The sequence below is a fragment of the Lactuca saligna genome, chromosome 8, assembly GCF_052625555.1.
Source record: "Lactuca saligna cultivar CGN05327 chromosome 8, ASM5262555v1, whole genome shotgun sequence".
NCBI lineage: Eukaryota > Viridiplantae > Streptophyta > Magnoliopsida > Asterales > Asteraceae > Lactuca > Lactuca saligna.
Window position 1 is genome coordinate 182,118,943 of NC_136424.1, and position 21,413 is coordinate 182,140,355.

The window sequence follows — 21,413 nt, forward strand, 5'->3', positions numbered from 1 at the left end:
TTTTTAACATCTGCATACTGCTGCAGATATTAAAAATTTAAAATAAACTAATTTTATAAACCGAAAATAGCTTTTTAATACGTAAAATTTAATAATGTATAACATTTCAGTAAAAATTAATGATATTTCAGTAAAAAAGAATGATATTTCAACAAAAAATAAAGATATTTTTAGTAAAAAATAATGATATTTCATCAAGAAATTATCGTTATTGAATATAAAAAATAAAAAATAAATTCAATAAGAATAAACGAAAAAAAAAACGGAAAAAAAATGTAAAATAAAATTTTAATAACATATAATCAAAATTTCAGCAATAAAAAAAGAAGAAGATGAGGTTGAAAGAGGTTAGAAGAGGCAGTACAAGTGTTGCGCCAAACAGAGTCTGCGCAGAGGTTTTTGACTCAAAAGACTTCTAAAAAACAAACAGCTGCGAGATGAAAAGTGTTGCGCGTGTGTTGCGCCGCGCAGCAGTAAGAGGTTTGAAGAGGTTTTTTCCAAAAAACAAACAGCACCTTCATGTTTATTGGACCTTAAATACCCATTTACATGCTTATTAGGCATTGTATATTCATTTCATGTTTATTGAGCCTTAAATACTCATTTACATGTTTATTGGGCATGTTATACTCATTTCATGTTTATTGGGCCTCACAACACATTTTAAGTTAATCGAGCTGATAACATTAAATACTTGACATTTTGTTAAAAACAACTGGTATTTTTATTCACCAATGTTTTGAAATCAAATACATACTCGAAGTATTATTTAAAACGAATGATAATGTGAAACATTGTTCGCGTAAGTTTTGTTAAGGCTCTTATTAGACACGCCTTCACCCGTACCTACCTAGTGTACAACCGTAAGTCCATTAGTTATAACCAGAGTCTCTTTGAGGGAGAGCGAGATTTTGTGTATAGATCTACACGGGGTTGACACCCTACACCTGAGTTGTTCGCTACAGCTAGACTAGGCCAGTCTAGGGTGACAAATATCTTACCTTAAACAAGTGACGCCTGAAGAACATCATGACAGGCATAACAGTCACATCAAACATGGTTATAACGACTAACATAGAGATTAATAACGTTGTGAATTTACAGAATACATATACTCTACCGATGTTTCAAAACCATACAAATACTATTTTTCGATCTTAGAGTTTTAAGACCACAACACATTCATAAGTAGAAAATATCGGATTTTCTGGGAAATACATTATACACTACTATATACTTACTACAGAAAATATCGGATTTTCTGGAACTCTGATTTTATACACTGACAAAAACAGGAACGCACATGCTAAATACAAGATTTGAAACATAACTCTGAAACCATTTTTACAGAAAATATCGGATTTTCTGGTGTTTACAAAACAATACAAAAATTTTCATACAAATGTGCTTATGAATGATGGGTTTTGATCATAAGACATCATATGTGCTCATACAAACCCTAATGCTTGGATCTAGGTTTCTCTATTGTACATGCTTTGAATCCAAGACTATAAACCCTAATTCTAGCATATGGAAATCGATATTAACATATAATTAGGTTTAAGATGTTACCTTGATTGTTATGTAGCAATAACAATCCTAATTCCTCCTTGAATTGACTTTGGAAGGCTTAGAGTCACAAGTGTCACTCCTCTAATGGCTTACAAACACCAAGAGCAAATGGAGAAGGTATAAAGAGAGAGGAGAGAGGTAGGAATTCGTCCTTAGGATTTCTTGGGAAGGCTTAGACGAATTCATGAGCCTTAGGGGTTTATATAGGTGTAAAGATTAGGGTTTTAGTCCTTATCCTTATCTAGTTGCTTGCCCACCAAGTAACCATAAGATAAGTCTTAGACACCCTTATCCTAGTCGAATTCTAAGGCATTATCTCCTTAAATTTGTTCACCCTATATTACAAGATAATCCTTACCTTATTTTGTAACTATCACATAATTACAAATCAGCCCCTCAAGTTTAATTAATTACACTTGATCACAAAATTAATTCCTAGTTAATTATTGACCAATATTAATTAAACAAATATGATTTCTCCTTTAATATATAATTCTTATAACATATTAATAAATCATAATAACCTCTCTCTCTTTATTTGTTTCTCCAATCAAGTTGCTTTGGTGAAGGCAACCCAAAAGGACCATGCACCATCGGGTCAAGTACATACCAAAATAGTTATGGACTTAGACACTAATCCAACAATGAACTCACCAACATTATATATGTTGACGTTTTCAAAATAACTTGTATTCTCAGGGACACGTTAAGCAGGTCAATCGTCAAGATCAATATGGACTTTTGCTGTACTTTTGCTTTTATCATATAATTAACATTTTGGCATGTAATTTGTGATACAATACTTTGATGTAAGCAATGATGGTTGTTATATTTATGTACGGTGATGATGTTGTCTTTGATTCATTTATATACACTGTGATGATATTACAAGATAAAGTCACCCGCCCCCAGACGTTTCTGCCGTTCTGGTTCGGGGTGTGACATTTGGCCAGAGGGTTGCACCATAGGCAGTCCATGGGGAGCTTGTTGTGTCATTATTTCAAAAATTGGGCTGGACCCAAAGGTATGATTAGCCCGGTGATTTGTAGACTTGTTTGGACCGTGAGATAGATATGGTGATGGTGGTGGATTTCATGATGGCGAGGTGTTCCAGTTATTTCCTTGATTCCATTGACTTCCTTGATTCCAATGTTGTTGACCTCGACCTCCACATCCTCTGAAGCTTCTACCACGGCCTCGACTATTTGAACCACGACCTCGGTTGCTTGCACCTCTGCCTGAGTTGTTGTGGTAGGAAGGAGTTTGAACATGTTGACCCGTTGTTGGGTATTGTGATGCTCGATCAATCGTAGAAGATGCAACAAAGACTGTTTTTGTTTGATTCTGCCTAGCAGTTTGTCTGTATTGTTCCAGTTGTAATATGCTACGAGTTGTTTCCCATGATGGAGAGCTTTGATTGATATATGCCCCGACGACATCAAATTATGGTGGCAACCCGCAAACCATATGCAAGACGATTCTTGATTCAGTGACAGGATTGTCAACATCTTCTAGCTGGTCCGCTAAATCTTTCAATTTCTGACAATAAGCTTCCATTGATGAAGATAAGGCTAGAGTAAGGCTAGAAAATTCTTGTTTGAGGGCTGCAGCATGTGACCCTTTGTTATTGAGAAAGTTTGTTTTGAGTTTGTTCCATACAGCTTGGGCGGTGGTATTGCTTTCTAGGATTCGAACCATGAGTTCATCAGATAGCGTACTGTAGATCCATTGCAAGACGAGTGAATTGATCTCCACCCACTGGTCATAACTAGGATCGTTTTTCTGTGGTGCTGGGGTGTCGTCAATGAGATCAAGAACCTTGTAGGCTTTGGCATGAAGACGGAACAGTTTCGTCCATGAGGAGTAGGTAACCTTAGTTCCATCTAAGGTTGGAATCTTGGTTTGAATATTTGTCACAAAATATGCTTGGTGTAAGGATGTGGCCTTCACTTCGCTTGAACTAGCATCGTCTTTGGCCTTGATGACTAGGGATTAACAAACAAAGAAAGGATGAGACAAAGTCGTAGCTATTGGAGGTTCTAGGATCTGTCGATTTGGGTTTCTAAGGCTCTGATACCATAAAAGTGATTCTGGTATCATCCATCGATCTCTTCTTATTGATAATCAACGCCCTATATATAGGGACCAATACAATGCAAAACTGCCACATATAGTGGAGATAAATACCATATATACAATCAAATATTGACAGAAGTATATCTCCTAAAGATACGTATAAACTATAAATATAATCGGCTAAAAGTAAATACATAAATTGGTTTAGATTCTTTAAAAACATGTTTTGCAAATGCTATTTGTATTTACTTTGATTTCTAAATTCTCTCTCTCTCTCTCTCTCTCTCTCTCTCTATATATATATATATATATATATATATATATATATATATATATATATATATATATATGTATATATGAAATAGAAATAAAAAACAAATTCTATTTTTATACGCCTTAAAATCAAACAAAATACAAAAGGCTAAAAATCATCAAAATTTTAATGGCATGACCAAGGATTTTTAAGACGATTGTTTTGACCAAAGACATTATTATCCGAATTTTTGACATATGTATCAAGCTAGTAGTGGGATTGGCTCGGCATGGGAGCTCGACAAACACCACGTTGGGTTCATGTAGAGTTTTTGTGCTCTTCTTGACATTTGCTTGCCGTTTCATCACCTCAAAAAAGCATGGGTAAGGGAGAAGTTGGGTTGGAGCTCGGCTCCCACACCACGCCACCTGTTACGACATCGTTTACACCTAAAAATAATAATAAAGGAGACCGCTTTATTGCACTAAAGCGTAGCACAAGAATGTAGGGTTGAATCCATATGGACACAACATAAAAGTCAATGATTTTTGCGCCAGGTACAATACTAATCCAAACATAAATTAATAGGGGAGATTTTGATTATTTAAAATAAAACTAAATACAAAACTATAGAAATTAAAATGCATAAAAGAACTTAAAAAAATAAATAATAAAAAGCGTTTCACTTTTGTTGCGACTCTCCTAATTATACAATTAATTTAGATCTGGTTATCTAAAATGAATAAAACATAAAAATAACAACGAAATACCTCACCTTCAAGCTGATCCAGAATTTGAACAACCTTTTGGTGGTAGGCACGTTCTGATTCAATCTTTCATAAAAAAAAAAAATACAAGTGTCAGATAATAAATAAGACATGATGAGAAGTTGAATTATTAATAGTAATAATAATACCATGGAAATTAATCTCTGAATTGTCATTTTTTGTTGTTGACCTTCAAAAACAGCCATTGCTGATGCAGCTTCTCTTCCCAAAATTGCCATGTTGGATTTGAGATCTTGTAATTTTGATTCTGCTGCTTCAAGTTTCATAAGGATATTGAATTCGTGCTCCTTCTCTTACTCTTGCTTGTCTTTTGGAAACATTTACAACCTACAACTTAAGATAATGTCATTGCTTTTTTAAGGTAATTACACGAATGGTCCCTATGGTTTGGGGTAATTTGCATGTTTGGTCCCTAACTTATTTTTTTAACTCAAAAGGTCCCTACTGTTTGTTTTTGTTACGTGCTTGGTCCTTAATATTTTTTTTGTTACGCGCTTGGTCCCAGTCTTACCTAGAAAGACTATTATTTAGACAATAGTAATGGTATGTAAGACTATAGTTGTACATTACAAGTTAGTATCAGAGCATGGTTTAAAGGATGTAGACATACATTTGTGTATGTTTAAACTAAAACTAAGGCTCAAGGTATGAAAATTTTCTTTAAAATGGTCAAGTTTTAAAAGCTCAAAAATTTTAAAAAGAAAGTTTTCAAAGGAAACAGTTAGGCTCAGGAAGGTGGACTTAGTCACATTGCATGTTCTGGTTTGATTGTTTCTTTAGGATTAGGATCATTGTTCTATGACCTAACTTAAGTTTAAAGAAAGAAATACGTGATGCTCGAGAAGGAAAGTGATCTCAATATACCCATATTTCTTTTGTATGTTATTCATGTAGTTGATATATATGCATGCTAGAATGTAGGCTAAGGATATGCTTAGGATTCGCATGTTAAATTGCTTTCTTAGGAAAGATACCTTGTTTTTCCTAGTGTATTGATTGTTATTTGCTACCTGAAGTCTATGTTAATATTGATAGGTTGCTAAGTGAATGTTTTAGGGTTGTACACGAATAGAATCAAATAGTCTTAGAATTCTTGATCTTGCCTTATTGTATGTTCCTTTTTTGGTTGTTGTTTTAGGGTAGGATCAACTATTCGAATGTCTATCTCATTATTGACTACGTACGAATGTGCATTCATAAGGCAACTCAACAATATTGGCGGAAACTTCATTCGTCATGGTAGGGGAGCGAAATTCTAAAGAGAGTCTAGGAAGATCAGTAGTATATATGGGTGTAGGAATATACATGTATGATAGGACCCTTAGTAATGGCATTAAATCCTAGTGAGCCTAGGAATATTAGTAGTATGTATGTGTAAGAATATACTTGTGTGATCAAAGGTAAAGTAGTGGTTCTAAGGGGCAACTTAGAAACTGTAGGGAAACTCTTGGGACAAGTACGGATATGTATGGAAGGTAGTATGGGCTCGTACTACAGGAAACATAGAATACATACTTAGATCAGGAAGGGTCACAGGGTTTAATCGGGAAAATAGTGTGGGGATAACACTATATATATATATATATATATATATATATATATATATATATATATATATATTGTAACCTTTCTGTTTTTGTTTACATAATGGTGGCTACTAGAACTGGATGGGAGAGGTTCTGGAGCACGTCCGAGTGAGTCGGATTTGCCTGATGTGATTGTTGATGTAATATGGGTTAACACCCCCACCTGCGGTTGCTAGCTACAACCTCGACGAATCAATCAAAGTGGGTGATAATTATCTTTAGTCTTTATCCACGACATCAAATGAAGTGTCGTAAGGGGTTATTGTTGGATTAGGTGTCTAAGCCCATAACTATATTTGGTATGTACTTGACGCGATAGTAGCATGGTCCTTTTGGGTTGCCATCACCAAAGCAACTTGACTAGATGATTAGTGGAGAGAAAGGATAATATGGTTTATTAATATATTATAAGAATAATATATTAAAGGAAAAATCATATTAGTTAATTAATATGTTGGTCTAGAATTAATTTGGTGATCAAAAGATATTAATTGAACTTAGGGGATTGGATTGCAATTATTGGATAATTGGTTATTGGGTTGTGAAACCCTAAGGAGCAACGGGTGGGCGAAAATTAGATGGAAGCCCATAATATTTCCTTCCAAGGCCTTATTACAGAAGGTTCCTTAGACTGCTTAAGGTCTAAGCTATCCAATCAGGATTTGACTGAAACCCTAGAAGAACAAGTATAAATAGACCCCTAAGGCTACAGAAATCGGCACTTGAAACCCTAAGAAGTCTAGGAGCCAATTTTGTTCCTATCATCCCCTCTCTTCAAGATCATCCTTTTGCCTTGGTGTTTATAAGCCATTAGAGGTGTGACAATTGTGACACTAAGCTCTAAAAGATTGAAGATTCTAGCATTCAAGAAAGGTAATCATCTAGATCTAATCTATTAGTGTAATTTTGAAATATATATGCTAGATCTAGGGTTCTTAAGTCTTGGATGAATTGCATATACAATAGAAAAACCTAGATCCAACCTTTAGGGTTTTTCATGTGCACATAGAATGTTGTTTTCTGTAAAACCCATCAGTGGTATCAGAGACAAGATTGGTTTCAATTGTATTGATGTTTGCTTGTTCTTCCAATACTTGAAAAATCGATTTTTTGTCCTCTGCCCGACCAGCTCAGCGAGTCCAGTCAGTGACTCGGCGAGTCCAGGGGTTAGACAGAGGGAAAATCAGGATTTTTGTTGCTTTTGTTGTGGCATAATTACCAAAAACGTTTTTGACTAATAAAAATCTGATTTTTATTATTATTATGTGATTATCCTTACCAAAATAAAAGATAATTACCAATTGATTAAATAATTATTGTCTTATGTGATAATCATTGATTATTTGATTTAATTGATGAATTATCTTGTTATGAAATTGAAGTAGGTCAAATTTAGATAATCATAAATTAATTGTTTAATTTAAATTATTTGCAATTTGATCTTATGTGTTTTGAAAAGTTCAAAACTTGCCCTCAAGTTTAAGATTTAAATTTTTGATTAAAAGTTTAATTTTGAAATATTTAAATTTTAAACCCTAGAATTTTAAAAGTTTAAAATTCAATCTTATACTAATATTTGTTATAAGATTTTTATATATATATATATATATATATATATATATATATATATATATATATATATATCAGATTAAGCTAGTCTTATCGTTACTAGGTCTCATTCACGAAACCGATCTATAAGGGGGTATAAGGAAATTACCTATAAAATGGCGATTGAATGGGTGTCCACTCTCACCCACCGCTTCCTTGATTGGTGGAGGGTCGTTAGTCAAACGGGTAGGATAGGGCAACTAATTCCTCATTATAAGTATAATGATTAATAAAGTAACTAAATGTTTTTTACAAAATTCTCAATCTTAGTTACTTTAGGAAAAATGTGAAATTGTATGCTATTCTATGAAATTACACTTTGCACCTTGCCAAGTCGTCAGTGGAGCGTGTGTGGCGAACCGGAACACTAGCTTGGGTGGCAAAGGGTGGGTCGATGTTTTTCATAGACTAATGGAGTGTGTGTGGTTTACCGGCACATTGGTTAGGTGATAAATGAAATCGAGAGCGCCAAGTACATTTGCATGGTTATTCCCACCTTGTTTGTGATCCTCGACATCCCAGTCGCAAACTTGTAGGGCATAATCTAGATTTAAACATGTCATTGGTGAATCGTCATTCACCTACCTTCAAATTTTTTGCAATTAGATTACGACATCACTTTTCTAGATTGTAAATAATGTTGTTGGATCCTAGCCCTAATTTCTTATTTGGGTGTTTAATTGGGGGTTTTCATTTCTAATCAAAACTTTGTCTCTTTTTCAGATGCCTACTCAAAACAACACAAACGCTTCTGGCTCAAATGCTTCTGGCTCCTTCTCTCTCATGAATCTTTATAAGAGAGTGATATTCAATGGCACCAATTTTAACGATTGGATTCGTAATATTCGCATGGTGACCAAATACGAGGACAAAGAGTATGTCCTCGACAAGGAGCTCAAGGAGATAAACATCAATACTGCCACTCCTGAGGAGATAGCTGCCTATAAGGCACATGAGAGGGATGCAATTAAAGGTTATTGCATCATGCTGGCTACTATGACTACCGAACTTTAGAAGTCCTATGAGGACTATTATCCGTATGAGATGCACCAGGATTTGATGGAGCGATACCATAAAAGAGCGAGGAAAGAGATGTACGAGATCATCATCTCGATGATCACGACCAAAATGAAAGATCGAGAGTCCATCACGTCCCACCTGTAAAAGATGTAGAGGTATGTGGACCACTTGTTGAGTTAAACGTTAACTTCGATGAGGAGCTGGCGATTGACATCATTCTCCACTCCTTACCTCCTTGCTACAACCAATTTCGTATGACCTATCATATGAATAAGGAGGAGGTAACCTTGAGCAAGCTTTAAGGTCTCTTGCGCACTGCTGAGAGCAATCTCAAAGATAAACCTGTTGCACCAACTGCTACTAATACTGCCCCTGTCCTGGCTATTGGGCAAGGAAAAGGAAAGAAAAGGAAGGCTCCTCACAAGAGCTTCAAGGGTAAGACCCGTGATGGATCCTCTTCTAGTGGGACCAAGGCTGGTTCTTCTACTCCCTTGTCCAATCCCAAAGAAGCAGAGTGCTTCTATTGTCACGAGAAAGGGCATTAGAAACGAAGCTGCCCGAAATACTTGTAGGACATTAGGTATAGGAAGGTCAAGCCCGCTCATGCAAGTATTTATATTATTTAATCTAACAACTCATCACATGTTATTTCTTGGGTTCTTGATACAGGGTGTGGTTTTCACATTTTTTCTGATTTGCAGGGCCTAAAAAGAAGTAGGGATGTGGAGCATGGGAAGATGAACCTAATCATGGGGAACAGAAGAAATTCAGTTGTGACCAAGATTGAGACTTATTCTTTAGTTCTTGGTAGTGGGTTAGGGTTAGAATAGAACAATTGTCGTTACTCGTTCGAGATGGCGAGAAACATTATTTCTTTTCATGGTTTATATAAACAAGGTTTTAGATTTTCATTCAATAATGAAATTGGTTCTATTTATGCTTATTTGAATGGTGTTTTCTATTTTGAAGCATTATCTTGTAATGGAATATATGAAACTGTGATGGTTGTTGATAACTTAGGAAATAATGTACTGCAAATCGATTCGTCCATTAGTTTGGACAAAGCATGCTTGTGGCATTGTCGTCTTGGACATGTCAACAAGAAGCGCATAGCCAACTCCAAAAGGATGGAGTGTTGGAGTCGTTTGACCTAAAATTAGACGACACGTGAGAGTCTTGTTTAATTGGAAAGATGACCAAGTCACCCTTCACTGGTACTTGTGGAAGGGGTGAGAGTTTGTTGGACCTCATACATATTGATGTATGTGGACCCTTCAGATCCACCACAAGGGATGCTTGTCGCTTCTATCTGACTTTTATTGATGATTACAGTAGATATGGGTATATCTACTTAATCAAGCATAAGTCAGAAACCTTTGAAAAGTTCAAAGAGTTTAAACAAGAAGTGGAGAATCAGTTGGGCAGGAAGATAAAGATGCTACGATCCGATCGAGGAGGAGAGTATCTTAGTATTGAGTTCCACGAGTATCTAAAGGAATGTGGAATAGCTTCACAATTGACGCCACCTAGGACACCACAACTTAATTGTAACATCCATAAATTTTACACCAAATTTAAACTTTTTCGATCATAAATAAAAATCAAATAGCATTGTATTCAAAAATGTTTTCAATTCAATATCCATCAGAGTGTACCAAAATCATAACATAAGGATGAGGAGTGGTACGGTCACGCCTTCGCCTTGCCATGATCTCCTAAAGTACCTGAAACAATAAACTGAAACTGTAAGCCCGAGGGCTTAGTGAGCTACCCCCAAAATCCCAATACCACACTGATAAATGCCATATCAGTAATAATCAATCAATCAACATGGATATTGGCCATCAGCCTGATTGGACCGCCCTACAGGGCCTACAATCCATCTGAATCTATCCCAAGCCTTTGGCATGACTGGTCTGCTACGTGGGCATGCAGTCTCCCCGGACCGCTCATAGGGTATGTTGGGCTTCAGCACAAAGCAGGACTGCCTCAACCCAAACACAAGCAAATAACCATGTGCGCATAACTATCATATGCTGGCATATACAAACATCAAACATAACTATCTCACTGATCATCAATCATAGAATTCTCTCGTAACTAGAGTACCGACCTAGCAGGTCACTAACATACCAATCCTTACGGATCATAAGAGCATAACATACTATCTACCCCGATTCCGATCTAACAGATCATAACCACATGTAGCATATCATAACAATAACAACTAAAGGGCCGACCTTGGTGTCGTAGACCCTATCGATATAGTGAGGATAACTCACCTTGAAAATGTCGGCTCGGAAAATAAACTCCAACTCTTGGATCACTTGACACATGCTCCACCACATATGATCATAGTACAATATACTCATAAGTCCTTAACCTTATAAGGTACTACAACCCACCAGTCAACCCCTGGTCAAAGTCAAAGTCCTCAGTCAAGGTCAACAGTCCATGTTGACCCCAACTCGCCGAGTACACTCAGCTACTCGCCGAGTTCCTTGAAGTACAATCCAATTCGCCGAGTCATCGGGGGGACTCGCCGAGTTCCTTCGATTCTCGTTCAAACTTTAAGGCCACCCGTCGAGTTCCCTCCTTGCAACTCGATGGATACACACGCATACATATTCTAGGGAAAACTCATCCGACTCGCCGAGTTGTTCTTCAACTCGTCAAGTCTTATGGTAATCTTCATCGGACTCGCCCAGTTGTTCATCCAACTCGTCGAGTTCGCGACCATCTTCATGTGACTCGTCGAGTCAACCTTGCGACTCGCTGAGTCCATTCAGTCCTCTTTCCATACAGACTTGTTTTGAGCCATGTAGCAGCTCCAAATCACAGATCCAAGCTTCTAGGGCATGCTTATCACGTAATGTTGCAAACTTTACGTGCATGCATGGCTATAAAGTCTCTAAATGCCTATTTTAAGTTCTTAATGGAACTCCATGCTCAATAGGGACCTTAATCATGACCAAAACTAAAACTTTATGCTTCTAGAGTCCAAGGAGGGTCCAGATCTAAAGTTATAACCTCAGATCTAGCCCATAGCTCATCTTTCCAACTTATTATCTCACCAAAAACCCTAAAACTCAACCAATAGAAGAGATTCACAAGGAAAAAGGCGATGTGGTTACCTCCAGAAGATGATAACTGAGATAAGAGTTGATTCCCACACTTTACTTGCTCCAATCTCCTTCTCCCTCCAAAGATCCTCTTTTCAAGCTTCAAACACACAATGAGCACACACACACACACGCGTATTAGGGTTTTAAGGGGCTTTCAAAGACTGCAAAGAGGCCAAATGAGGCTAAGGCTCCTTTAAATAGAGGTGCAAACCCCGGGATTTAGGGTTTCATCTGCCAGCTCCTACTCGTCGAGTCCCAATATGGACTCGTTGAGTAGGTCACTTAACACGCGATCCCACCCCACTGCTACTCGACGAGTAGGTCAACCAACTCGTCGAGTAGAGCTTAACCCAATAAATCTTATCTAAACAATACCTGAGAATCGGGGCGTCACACTAATGGTGTGGCTGAGAGGCACAATCGGACCTTGTTGGACATGGTTCGTTCCATGATGAGTCATGCTTCGTTACCTATCTCGTTTTAGGGGTACGCCTTAGAGACTGCCGCCCATATCCTTAACTTAGTCCCTAAAAAGAAGGTTGCCAAAACACCTCACGAGATGTGGAAAGGGAAAGCTCCCTCGTTGGCACATATAAAGGTTTGGGGTTGTGAGGCTTTCGTAAGACGAGAGACTCACGACAAGCTTGAACCTCGTAGTGAGCGGTGTATTTTCATTGGTTATCCACATAATTCCTTTGGATATCTCTTCTATAGACCGAGTGATGATGTTGTCTTCATTGCTAGGAGAGTAGTCTTTCGCGAGAGAGAGAGAGCTCATATTCCAAGATGACAGTGGGAGGCAAATTGATCTTGAAGAGCTTCAAGAGTCAAGCGATGAAGTAACCTCCAACACTAGCGATCAAACTGAGGAGGAAACTCCTGTTGAACCAGTTGACGAGTCCCTACCTCTTAGGCGTTCCAGTAGAGTTAGCCATCCACCCACGTTTTATGGATTCCATATTACTACTGAGGGTGATACATTCATTATTGATAGTACACTAGTGAATTTAGATGAGCCTAATAGCTACAAGGAATCCATGGCAGGCCCGGAGTCTGCGAAGCGGAAAGAGGCAATGGACAGCGAGATTCAGTCCATGTATGACAATCAAGTTTGGAACTTGGTTGACAACGTACCAGGTCGTAAGACAGCTGGGTGCAAGTGGATCTTCAAGAAGAAGACAGACATGGATGGGAAAGTGCACACTTATAAGGCGTGATTAGTTACAAAGGGCTTTACTCAAACTCTTGGAGTTGACTATGATGAGACCTTCTCACCAATTGCGGAGATAAAGTGTATTAGGGTGATGCTAGCCATAGTTGCGTTTCATGACTATGAAATATGGCAGATGGATGTCAAAACTGCTTTCCTTTTAGGGAAGTTGGCTGAGGATGTTTACATGAGTCAGCCAGAGGGTTTTGTCGATGCGAAGCATCCCAATAGAGTGTGCAAGCTTGAGAAATCCATTTATGGATTCATGGATTGAAACAAGCATCTCGTAGATGGAATCTTTGCTTCAACGAGAAAGTCAAAGAGTTTGGCGTTACGAGGAGTGAGGATGAGCCCTATGTATATGTCAAAGCTAGTGGGAGTATAGTTAGCTTTCTGGTGTTGTAGGTGGATGACATATTACTCGTAGGAAACGACATCCTAACCTTGCAGGAAGTTTAGTCCTAGCTTGGGAAATGTTTCGCTATGAAGGACCTCGAAGAAGCTGCAAATATCCTAAGGATAAAGATAGTGAGAAACATGAGTAAAAGACCAATTGGACTTAGTCAAAGTACTTACTTGTATAAGGTGTTGAAACATCTCAGCATGGAGAATTCCAAAAAGGGGGAGTTACCGATCCAAAGGAATACCAAACTAATTAAGACTTAGGGTCTGAGTACAGAGGCTGAGATAGCAGAGATGAGCCGAGTCCCTTACGCTTCCGCAGTCAGCTCCATCATGTATGATATGACTTGTACTCGCCCTGATGTGGCCTTCGCTTTGAGCATGGTCAGCAGATATCAAGGGAACCCTAGTAGAGCCCACTGGACTGCAGTCAAGAATATTCTCAAGTACCTACGAAGGACCAAGGAATGGTTTCTAGTCCTCGGTGGGAGTGATGACTTGAGAGTACGAGGGTATAGTGAAACTAGTTTCCAGATGGATTGGGATAACTACCGATCGCAGTCAGGCTAGGTCTTTACTCTCAATGGAGGAGCCGTAACTTGGAAGAGTTCCAAGCAGGAAACGATGGCTGATTCAATATGTGGATCAAAGTACACCGCAGCGAGCGAAGCGTCAAAGGAGGCAATATGGCTAAAGAACTTCATCGGAGACCTTGGAGTTGTACCTGCCATAAAGGAGCCTATGGAGATTTTCTGCGATAACTAAGGTGCAGTCGCCCTGACCAAGGAACAGGGGGATCATGGTAGATCCAGACATATCGATAGGAAATACCATTTTATCAGACATCGTGTGGAAGAGGGACTCCTCGTTGTGAAGAGGGTATCGTCAGAGGATAACCCAGCAGATCCCCTCACGAAGGGACTAAGTAAGGTTAAGCACTCGCAGCACGTTAGGAGCATTGGGCTGAAGGACGATATTAGTTTTTGTGATTAGATAGGTTTTAGAAACTTGTAATAGATAAATTGTAATTGACATTTGATGATTAAATAAAGGTGTATTATTTATGAGTAAAGTTACTATCTTTTGTTGATTATTTACTATTGTTTCATTTTGCATGTTTTGACTTACTGAATAATAAGATTATTCGAAACCTCCACAGTCGATCATACATTGGAAGTAGGTATGAATGAAGACTGTCATGAATTGACTTGTAGATTGTCTAAGGTGTTAGACATAGCAAAAGTTTGCAGCAACGTTAATGAGTGCTTATGAAATAAGATTTGAGCATTGGATTAAACTCACGTTCATGAAGTGTCGTAAGGGGTTTTTGTTGGATTAGGTGTCTAAGCCCATAACTGTATTTGGTATGTACTTGACCCGAAGTAGCATGGTCCTTTTGGGTTACCTTCACCAAAGCAACTTGACTGGATGATTAGTGGAGAGAGAGGATAATATGGTTTATTAATATATTATAAGAATAATATATTAAAGGAAAAATCATATTAGTTAATTAATATGTTGGTCTAGAATTAATTTGGTGATCAAAAGATATTAATTGAACTTAGGGGACTGGATTGCAATTATTGGATAATTGGTTATTGGGCTGTGAAACCCTAAGGAGCAAGGGGTGGACAAAAATTAGATGGAAGCCCATCATATTTTCATCCAGGGCCTTATTCCAGAAGGTTCCTTAGACTGCTTAAGGTCTAAACTATCCAATTAGGGTTTTGACTGAAACCCTAGCAACACAAGTATAAATAGACCCCTAGGGCTACAGAAATCGGCACTTGAAACCCTAAGAAGTCTAGGAGCCGATTTTGTGCCTATCATCCCCTCTCTTCAAGATCATCATCTTGCTTTGGTGTTTGTAAGCCATTAGAGGTGTGACAATTGTGACACTAAGCTCCAAAAGATTGAAGATTCTAGCATTCAAGAAAGGTAATCATCTAGATCTGATCTATTAGTGTAATTTCGAAATATATATGCTAGATCTAGGTTCTTAAGTCTTGGATGAATTGCATGTACAATAGAAAAACCTAGATCCAAGCTTTAGGGTTTTGCATGTGTACATAAGATGTTGTTTCGTGTAAAACCCATCAGTTATATCTACTCACGTAGCTCGTTTATAGGAATCACTATAAGCATTAACTGAAATATTTATCTAGAACCCACATATTCGGTTTATCTTTTATCAAACATTTTCAAACATGGTTTTAACTACAAAAGAAATACTTTTCATATTTTTTATATATTATTAATACGTTTAGCAGAAAACCTGTAACTCTCACCAACCTTTGTGTTGACTCTCAAACTACATATATTCTCAGGACATCATTAAACGAACTTTTAGCAAAAGAGAGTCATGGATTTCGGGCAATCTAGTATTCTCTAGTTTTTCTTACATCAGCCTATTTGTTAAGGCAAATTCATGAGCTTATTATTATTATTATTATTTGTATGAACTATGTATTCAAAACTTAAAGTGGAATGTAATTGATGTATTATTATTGTTGTAATTTGTGAAGTATATTCAATTTATTTGTGATCCATGAACTAAGTCGCACAACCCAGCATGTTTCGTCGCTTCGGTTGGAGGTGTGACACAAACCACCCTCTTTAAATGGCAAGATCTTAAAAAGGCATGACAAATATGACGTGACGCCATACATGGCAGCAAAAAAGGAGTAACAAAAATAGCACAACTCGGTCTAGCCTAATACAACACACATTTTTCATTTGTGTTTATGTGACCCATGACATGACAATATCATACTTCCATTTTCTTGACACAAAACAACATAATTTCAATTCCTTACTTATCATAGTAAAGCACTTACACAATTACACGTCTCTATACATAACACATAAAGATCGAAATGCAAAAATGCAGTTAAAAAAAGTACATTGCTATAGTGTTTTGTATTTCTCATAATTGTTTCTTGAATTTCATGACAAAGAAAAGTTTCCCAGAAAAAGCACATTAACTTTCTCGACTCAACACAAAAATATGACTAAATCACAAAAGCGATTACATAAATCTTCTCACAAAAAAAAAACCGACAACAAAATTCCAAAAGAGAATTTACAAAAGATTATGAATTTTAGATTTAAATGAGCTAAAAAATATCTGTGACCTTACTTGCAAGAACACGTTCTCGTCTTTCAATGTATCCCACTGGAAACCAACCTGCTTTCCCTTTGCATTCACCTTCCGCCCAACCGTTATTAGACACCTGTCATTTTTTTATATATATAAACTTGTCAAATATGCTGACGTGGCAGCTGATTTTGGTAGATGTAATTAATTCCTTACCTTTCTAATAACAACATAATCACCAAGTGATAAATTGAGCTCCACATCAGACTCTGCGTGAAATGAGTACATTACCTGAACAACAAATAATCATGAAAAAAAATATAATCAAGAAAGTAGTTAATAAATTGGAATGGATTTTATAATTTATAGGCTTCTTACCTCTCCTAAAAAGTAATCCACTTCATCATTTGACCCATTTTGAGTTGGAGAAGTAAATGCATTATTTACTTCTTCATACGATGGAGGTGGAGGTGTTGTTTCTATTGGTGGAGTAGGAGCTGCTTCGATTCTTTGTCTCTCTGATACCATCTACACAAGGGTAAAACGGTCATTTACTCTCGCATTCACACAGTTCATTTTTTTTTTTTTACAAATATGCCCTAATTGCATACCTCGCCTTCAAGCTGATCCAGAATTTGAACAACCTTTTGGTGGTAGGCACGTTCCGATTCAATCTTTTATAAATAAAAATACAAGTGTCAGATAACGAATAAGAGATGATGAGAATTTGAAATATTAATATTTAATATTTAATATAAAATACCATGGAAATTAATCTCTGAAGTGTCATTTTTTGTTGTTGACCTTCAACAGCAGCCATTGCTGATGCAGCTTCTCTTCCCAAAATTGCCATGTTGGATTTGAGATCTTGTAATTTTGATTCTGCTGCTTCAAGTTTCATAAGGATGTCTGGATTCCCTGTTCCTTCTCTAACTCTTGCTTGTCTTTTAGAAACTTCTACAGCCTACAAATTAATTAGAGTAAATTACTGAAATCATCCCTGTGGTTTGGTTAAAATTGCACGTTTGGTCCCTAACTTTTTTTTTGCACTCGGATCGTCCCTGTGGTTTGATTTTGTTGCATTTTTCGTCCCTTACATACATAAAGTTAGGGACCAAACATGCAACTTTTACCAAACCATAGGGACGAAAAACGCAACAAAATCAAACCATAGGGACAATCCAAGTGCAAAAAAAAAGTTAGGGACTAAACGTGCAATTTTAACCAAACCACAGGGACGATTTCAGTAATTTACTCAATTAATTACTTTTTTTTTATCCATTTAGATTTTAGACCTTTAACTATATTCTGTTGTGATTAAATATTTTACTTTTCAGAACAAAATATAGAAAAGCATAATCTATTAGCATCATTTTATCAATTTAACTACTTAACTGAATTCCTGTAGATTAAAACATTATATACTATTTTTAAATGTTTCAAAAAAAAAAAAACGTTTTTTGTAGAAAGGCATAAAATGGTGATAGTAGTCTAAAGTGCAATTGTTCTGTGTTTTTTCGGTGACAATTTTTATATAAAACAATCAATGCAAATTGCAAGATTAACGAAACTGAGAATAAACATAAACAGTTATATATTAATCTCAAAAGCAAAAAAAAAGAAAAGAAAAATCATTTATTAAGAAGAAAAAAGGAAGACCTGAGCTTCAGCCTCTTGCCTCATTCTATCATATCTTTGAGCAAGATGACGAGCATCTTCTAGTGGAGCTCCCATTACCATTGCTCTTAATGGCTCTGCCACCTGTTCAACATTTGAAATAATCTTTCTATTTTTAGCATTGTGCTTTAATTCTTTCTATTTTTAGAACACTAATTTGAAAATTGAAAGTAACATGTTATGAATATAATTAACAAATAAATGAACCTGAGTCCCAAATGATTTGAGTAGGTTTCCTCTTTCTTTCTCCATTAAAGCACGAGCTCTTGAAAAGTTTTTTGCAGCTCTAGATAGCGTGCTACCACTAGTGCATGTATTCTCAACACCATATTTCTTGCTGTCTTCGGACAATTTTGTCCCTGTTCAAGAAACTCTTCATGTGAATTTACAAATTACAACACAATGTCCTTCAAATGAACTTTTAAAAAAAAAAAAAAAAGGTTGGAAAAGAGCATCAAAAGTTTACCAATTTCAACTTGTTTGGAACCTGTAACTATATATCCTTCAACACCACGAACAATGTCCCTTTGGAAATGCTGAAAGTGAAAAGGGAGCAAACTGTAATGACCAAAAGGGTAAAATTAATTTTTCTTATCAGAAATGCTAACATCATGTTTCTTTTTTACTTAATCTATCTACCCTTCTTTTTTCCTCCCACTCATTTCACATCAAAGTTAATGAACATTGTGAAAACTGTTTGTTAGAATGTAAGGGTAAAATGGTCATTTAGTCACATGTAGCTTATTTTTTTACATTGATTTAGAGCATGCAACTGCAAAATTGTTTCTCTTGAATTCTAGACATGGTTTTTTAGGGCTATGTTAAATAATAAAGATGAGAAGGGCATTCAAGTCTTTTGCCCCTATTCCACGTTTTTGGGTAGGGCAAAAATTGAAATCTTTTTCCCATTAACATCAGTTTTAGTGTATGTTTGGAAAAAACAGCCAGAAGCTCAAGCTTTTATTTGTGTAAAAGAGTAAGTTGTAAGCTTTTAAGAGGTGTAGAATTACATAAAAGGACATGATTAGGGTTAGGGTAGATAAATAGATACGTGACTTTTCAAGGGCAGCCTAGTAATTTTGTTAAAATATGCATGAGGTTTTCTTTAAATGCTACTTGAAGTAGCTTTTGGATTAAGAGCAACCTTAGCAGCACGTGTAGATATGTATAGCTTCTCAAGTTTCTGATGAAGCCTCAGTTCTGCCTCATCTGTAACAACATTATCAGAGCCTCCATAACCACCACCACCAAACTGCTTGAAAACCGCCTGAAAGTAAAACATATAATAATGTTATTAATTATTGTTGTGAAAGTAAGTTGTGCTTTTCTGTATTTTGCCCCTTTTCAACTTTATTACATTCAGGCATTATCATGTTATCACAAAGTGAACACAAAGTTTATTTTTCAGTATTTCAAATTTGGAAAATACGCGTAGTTATTTATGTAAGGACACACATGAGATATGACGTTATCATGTTAGCACTACAAATTTTAAAGGTAACAAAGAATCGACTATTCTATATCAAATTGTGTAACAAATAGTATGACTTGGTGTGATAATTGCTATTTGGGGACTGTGAATAACTTTATATCAGTTGTAGAATAGGAAAAATGTTTAGTTTGTTCATAAAACAGAAAGATTATAATAAATCTTTCTTTAACCAGAGTATGAGATTCTAGTTACCTACACTACCTTGACCAAAAGCTGAAGGTAATTACAAACTCACTATCATTTACCTACATTATGACAGAGTGCCCTAATTAAAATTATAATCGACGTAAACTGCTTGATCGATACCAACTGAATCAAGTTAGACAATGTCTCTTGAAAAAAAAAAAGAATCATTGATTACTAATTTTATGTTGACGTTGCTTAAACATCTATATTAGTTTTTTACAAGTTTTTGACATCGAAATTTGAAAATACGTCTCGTTCGTTTTCGAACGGATATAATAAACTAGGGAAAGAAAAAAAAAATCAGATTCTACAGATTCATCCACAGATCCTTAAAGAATAAATTGTCATAAACAAAATTAACTATGATCTGAAAGTGTTTCGCCGCCGAGAGTTTGAATTCAAACCAAAGAATTTGTCTGATTTGTACCTGTTGTTGTCTGGCAACCTGCTCCCGGAGCTTCGTCGCCTGTTTTCTGATCGTTTCCATTCACGAATTCACCGAAAAAGGGAAGAAATCAACGGATTATGGACTTAGTTGAACTGAGGTTCGCCGGAGATTTATCCCGTCGAACAGATCCAACTTTATTATATTATAGTTATAGTTATTCCGATACAAATACTAGAATTGTTATTCATTATGGCTTTTCAGAATTAAGTTAGGGTATATATTACAAAAATAGTCCCTTGACTATCTCTTAATGACAAAAACTTCGAAAGCAAGCTTCAATGATTGTTTCTCATATGCATTGAACTTCTTCGATCAAGACTTGGAAATTATTTGACTATAAATTTGGCACACATGTTGAGTCATGATTTGATAATAAAAAATCTTCGTTAGGTTTAGGATTTAGATTTTTTTTTTCTTTGTCAAGCTTTGTGATCATGGATCCAATAAAGTTCTGATATCATAGTGCATCATAATTCGATGTTCAAATAATTGGAAGTATGATTTGTTATATCATCATTTTTAATGAAATAATATCGATGCTTAATACAAAGTGGTTAGATATAGATACAATACGGATTCTTGTTTAGTTGTTTGCTCATCATCAAAACAGAAAATGGTGATAATCAATACAAATGCATGCAACCAAAGTGACAATATCATGAATCATGAAGTCCTAAAATGAAACATTCATCACATAGCATAATTGGTAATGACGAAATATTTTTCAAAGTATTAAGTCCTTAAATAACAAGGAAGGGATCACAAAATTTAAAAAATTTAAAACCTCCCATAAATGTTTGTAAAAAATATATCCCGAGGACGTCACCCAATCTACTATAATAAATGAAGGTTTTTTTACCACATGTCGTCTTC

At 36.2% G+C, this 21,413-nt stretch overlaps 2 protein-coding genes across 2 annotated transcripts; both read right to left on the reverse strand.

Annotated features, from left to right (window-relative positions):
• Nucleotides 1–3,015: 3,015 nt before the first annotated feature.
• On the reverse strand, nt 3,016–3,871 carry LOC145010356 (uncharacterized). The gene is made up of 2 exons (XM_078968911.1): nt 3,769–3,871; nt 3,016–3,557 (listed from the first exon to the last, which is right to left on the reverse strand). Exons 1-2 carry the CDS (start codon nt 3,869–3,871, stop codon nt 3,016–3,018), a joined length of 645 nt encoding a protein of 214 aa, XP_078825037.1.
• A 12,659-nt stretch (nt 3,872–16,530) lies between these two features.
• On the reverse strand, nt 16,531–20,710 carry LOC145012153 (SH3 domain-containing protein 2-like). Its single transcript, XM_078970933.1, has 10 exons — nt 20,520–20,710; nt 19,559–19,681; nt 18,881–18,950; nt 18,622–18,773; nt 18,397–18,498; nt 17,501–17,701; nt 17,349–17,411; nt 17,116–17,265; nt 16,954–17,028; nt 16,531–16,873 (listed from the first exon to the last, which is right to left on the reverse strand). Exons 1-10 carry the CDS (start codon nt 20,577–20,579, stop codon nt 16,757–16,759), a joined length of 1,113 nt encoding a protein of 370 aa, XP_078827059.1. The 5' UTR covers nt 20,580–20,710; the 3' UTR covers nt 16,531–16,756.
• Nucleotides 20,711–21,413: the final 703 nt, after the last annotated feature.

What these genes read in the sequence shown, in the direction of transcription:
- LOC145010356 (XM_078968911.1), bottom strand. Translation starts at nt 3,871, where the DNA reads ATGTTTTTAAAGAATCTAAACCAATTTATGTATTTACTTTTAGCCGAT. An exon ending in ACTTCTGTCAATATTTGATT is followed by an intron (nt 3,558 to 3,768) that starts GTATATATGGTA and finishes GTTAATCCCTAG; the next exon opens with TCATCAAGGCCAAAGACGAT.
- LOC145012153 (XM_078970933.1), bottom strand. Translation starts at nt 20,579, where the DNA reads ATGGAAACGATCAGAAAACAGGCGACGAAGCTCCGGGAGCAGGTTGCC. An exon ending in TGGATCAGCTTGAAGGCGAG is followed by an intron (nt 17,266 to 17,348) that starts GTATGCAATTAG and finishes ACCCTTGTGTAG; the next exon opens with ATGGTATCAGAGAGACAAAG. An exon ending in ATTATGTTGTTATTAGAAAG is followed by an intron (nt 16,874 to 16,953) that starts GTAAGGAATTAA and finishes AAAAAATGACAG; the next exon opens with GTGTCTAATAACGGTTGGGC.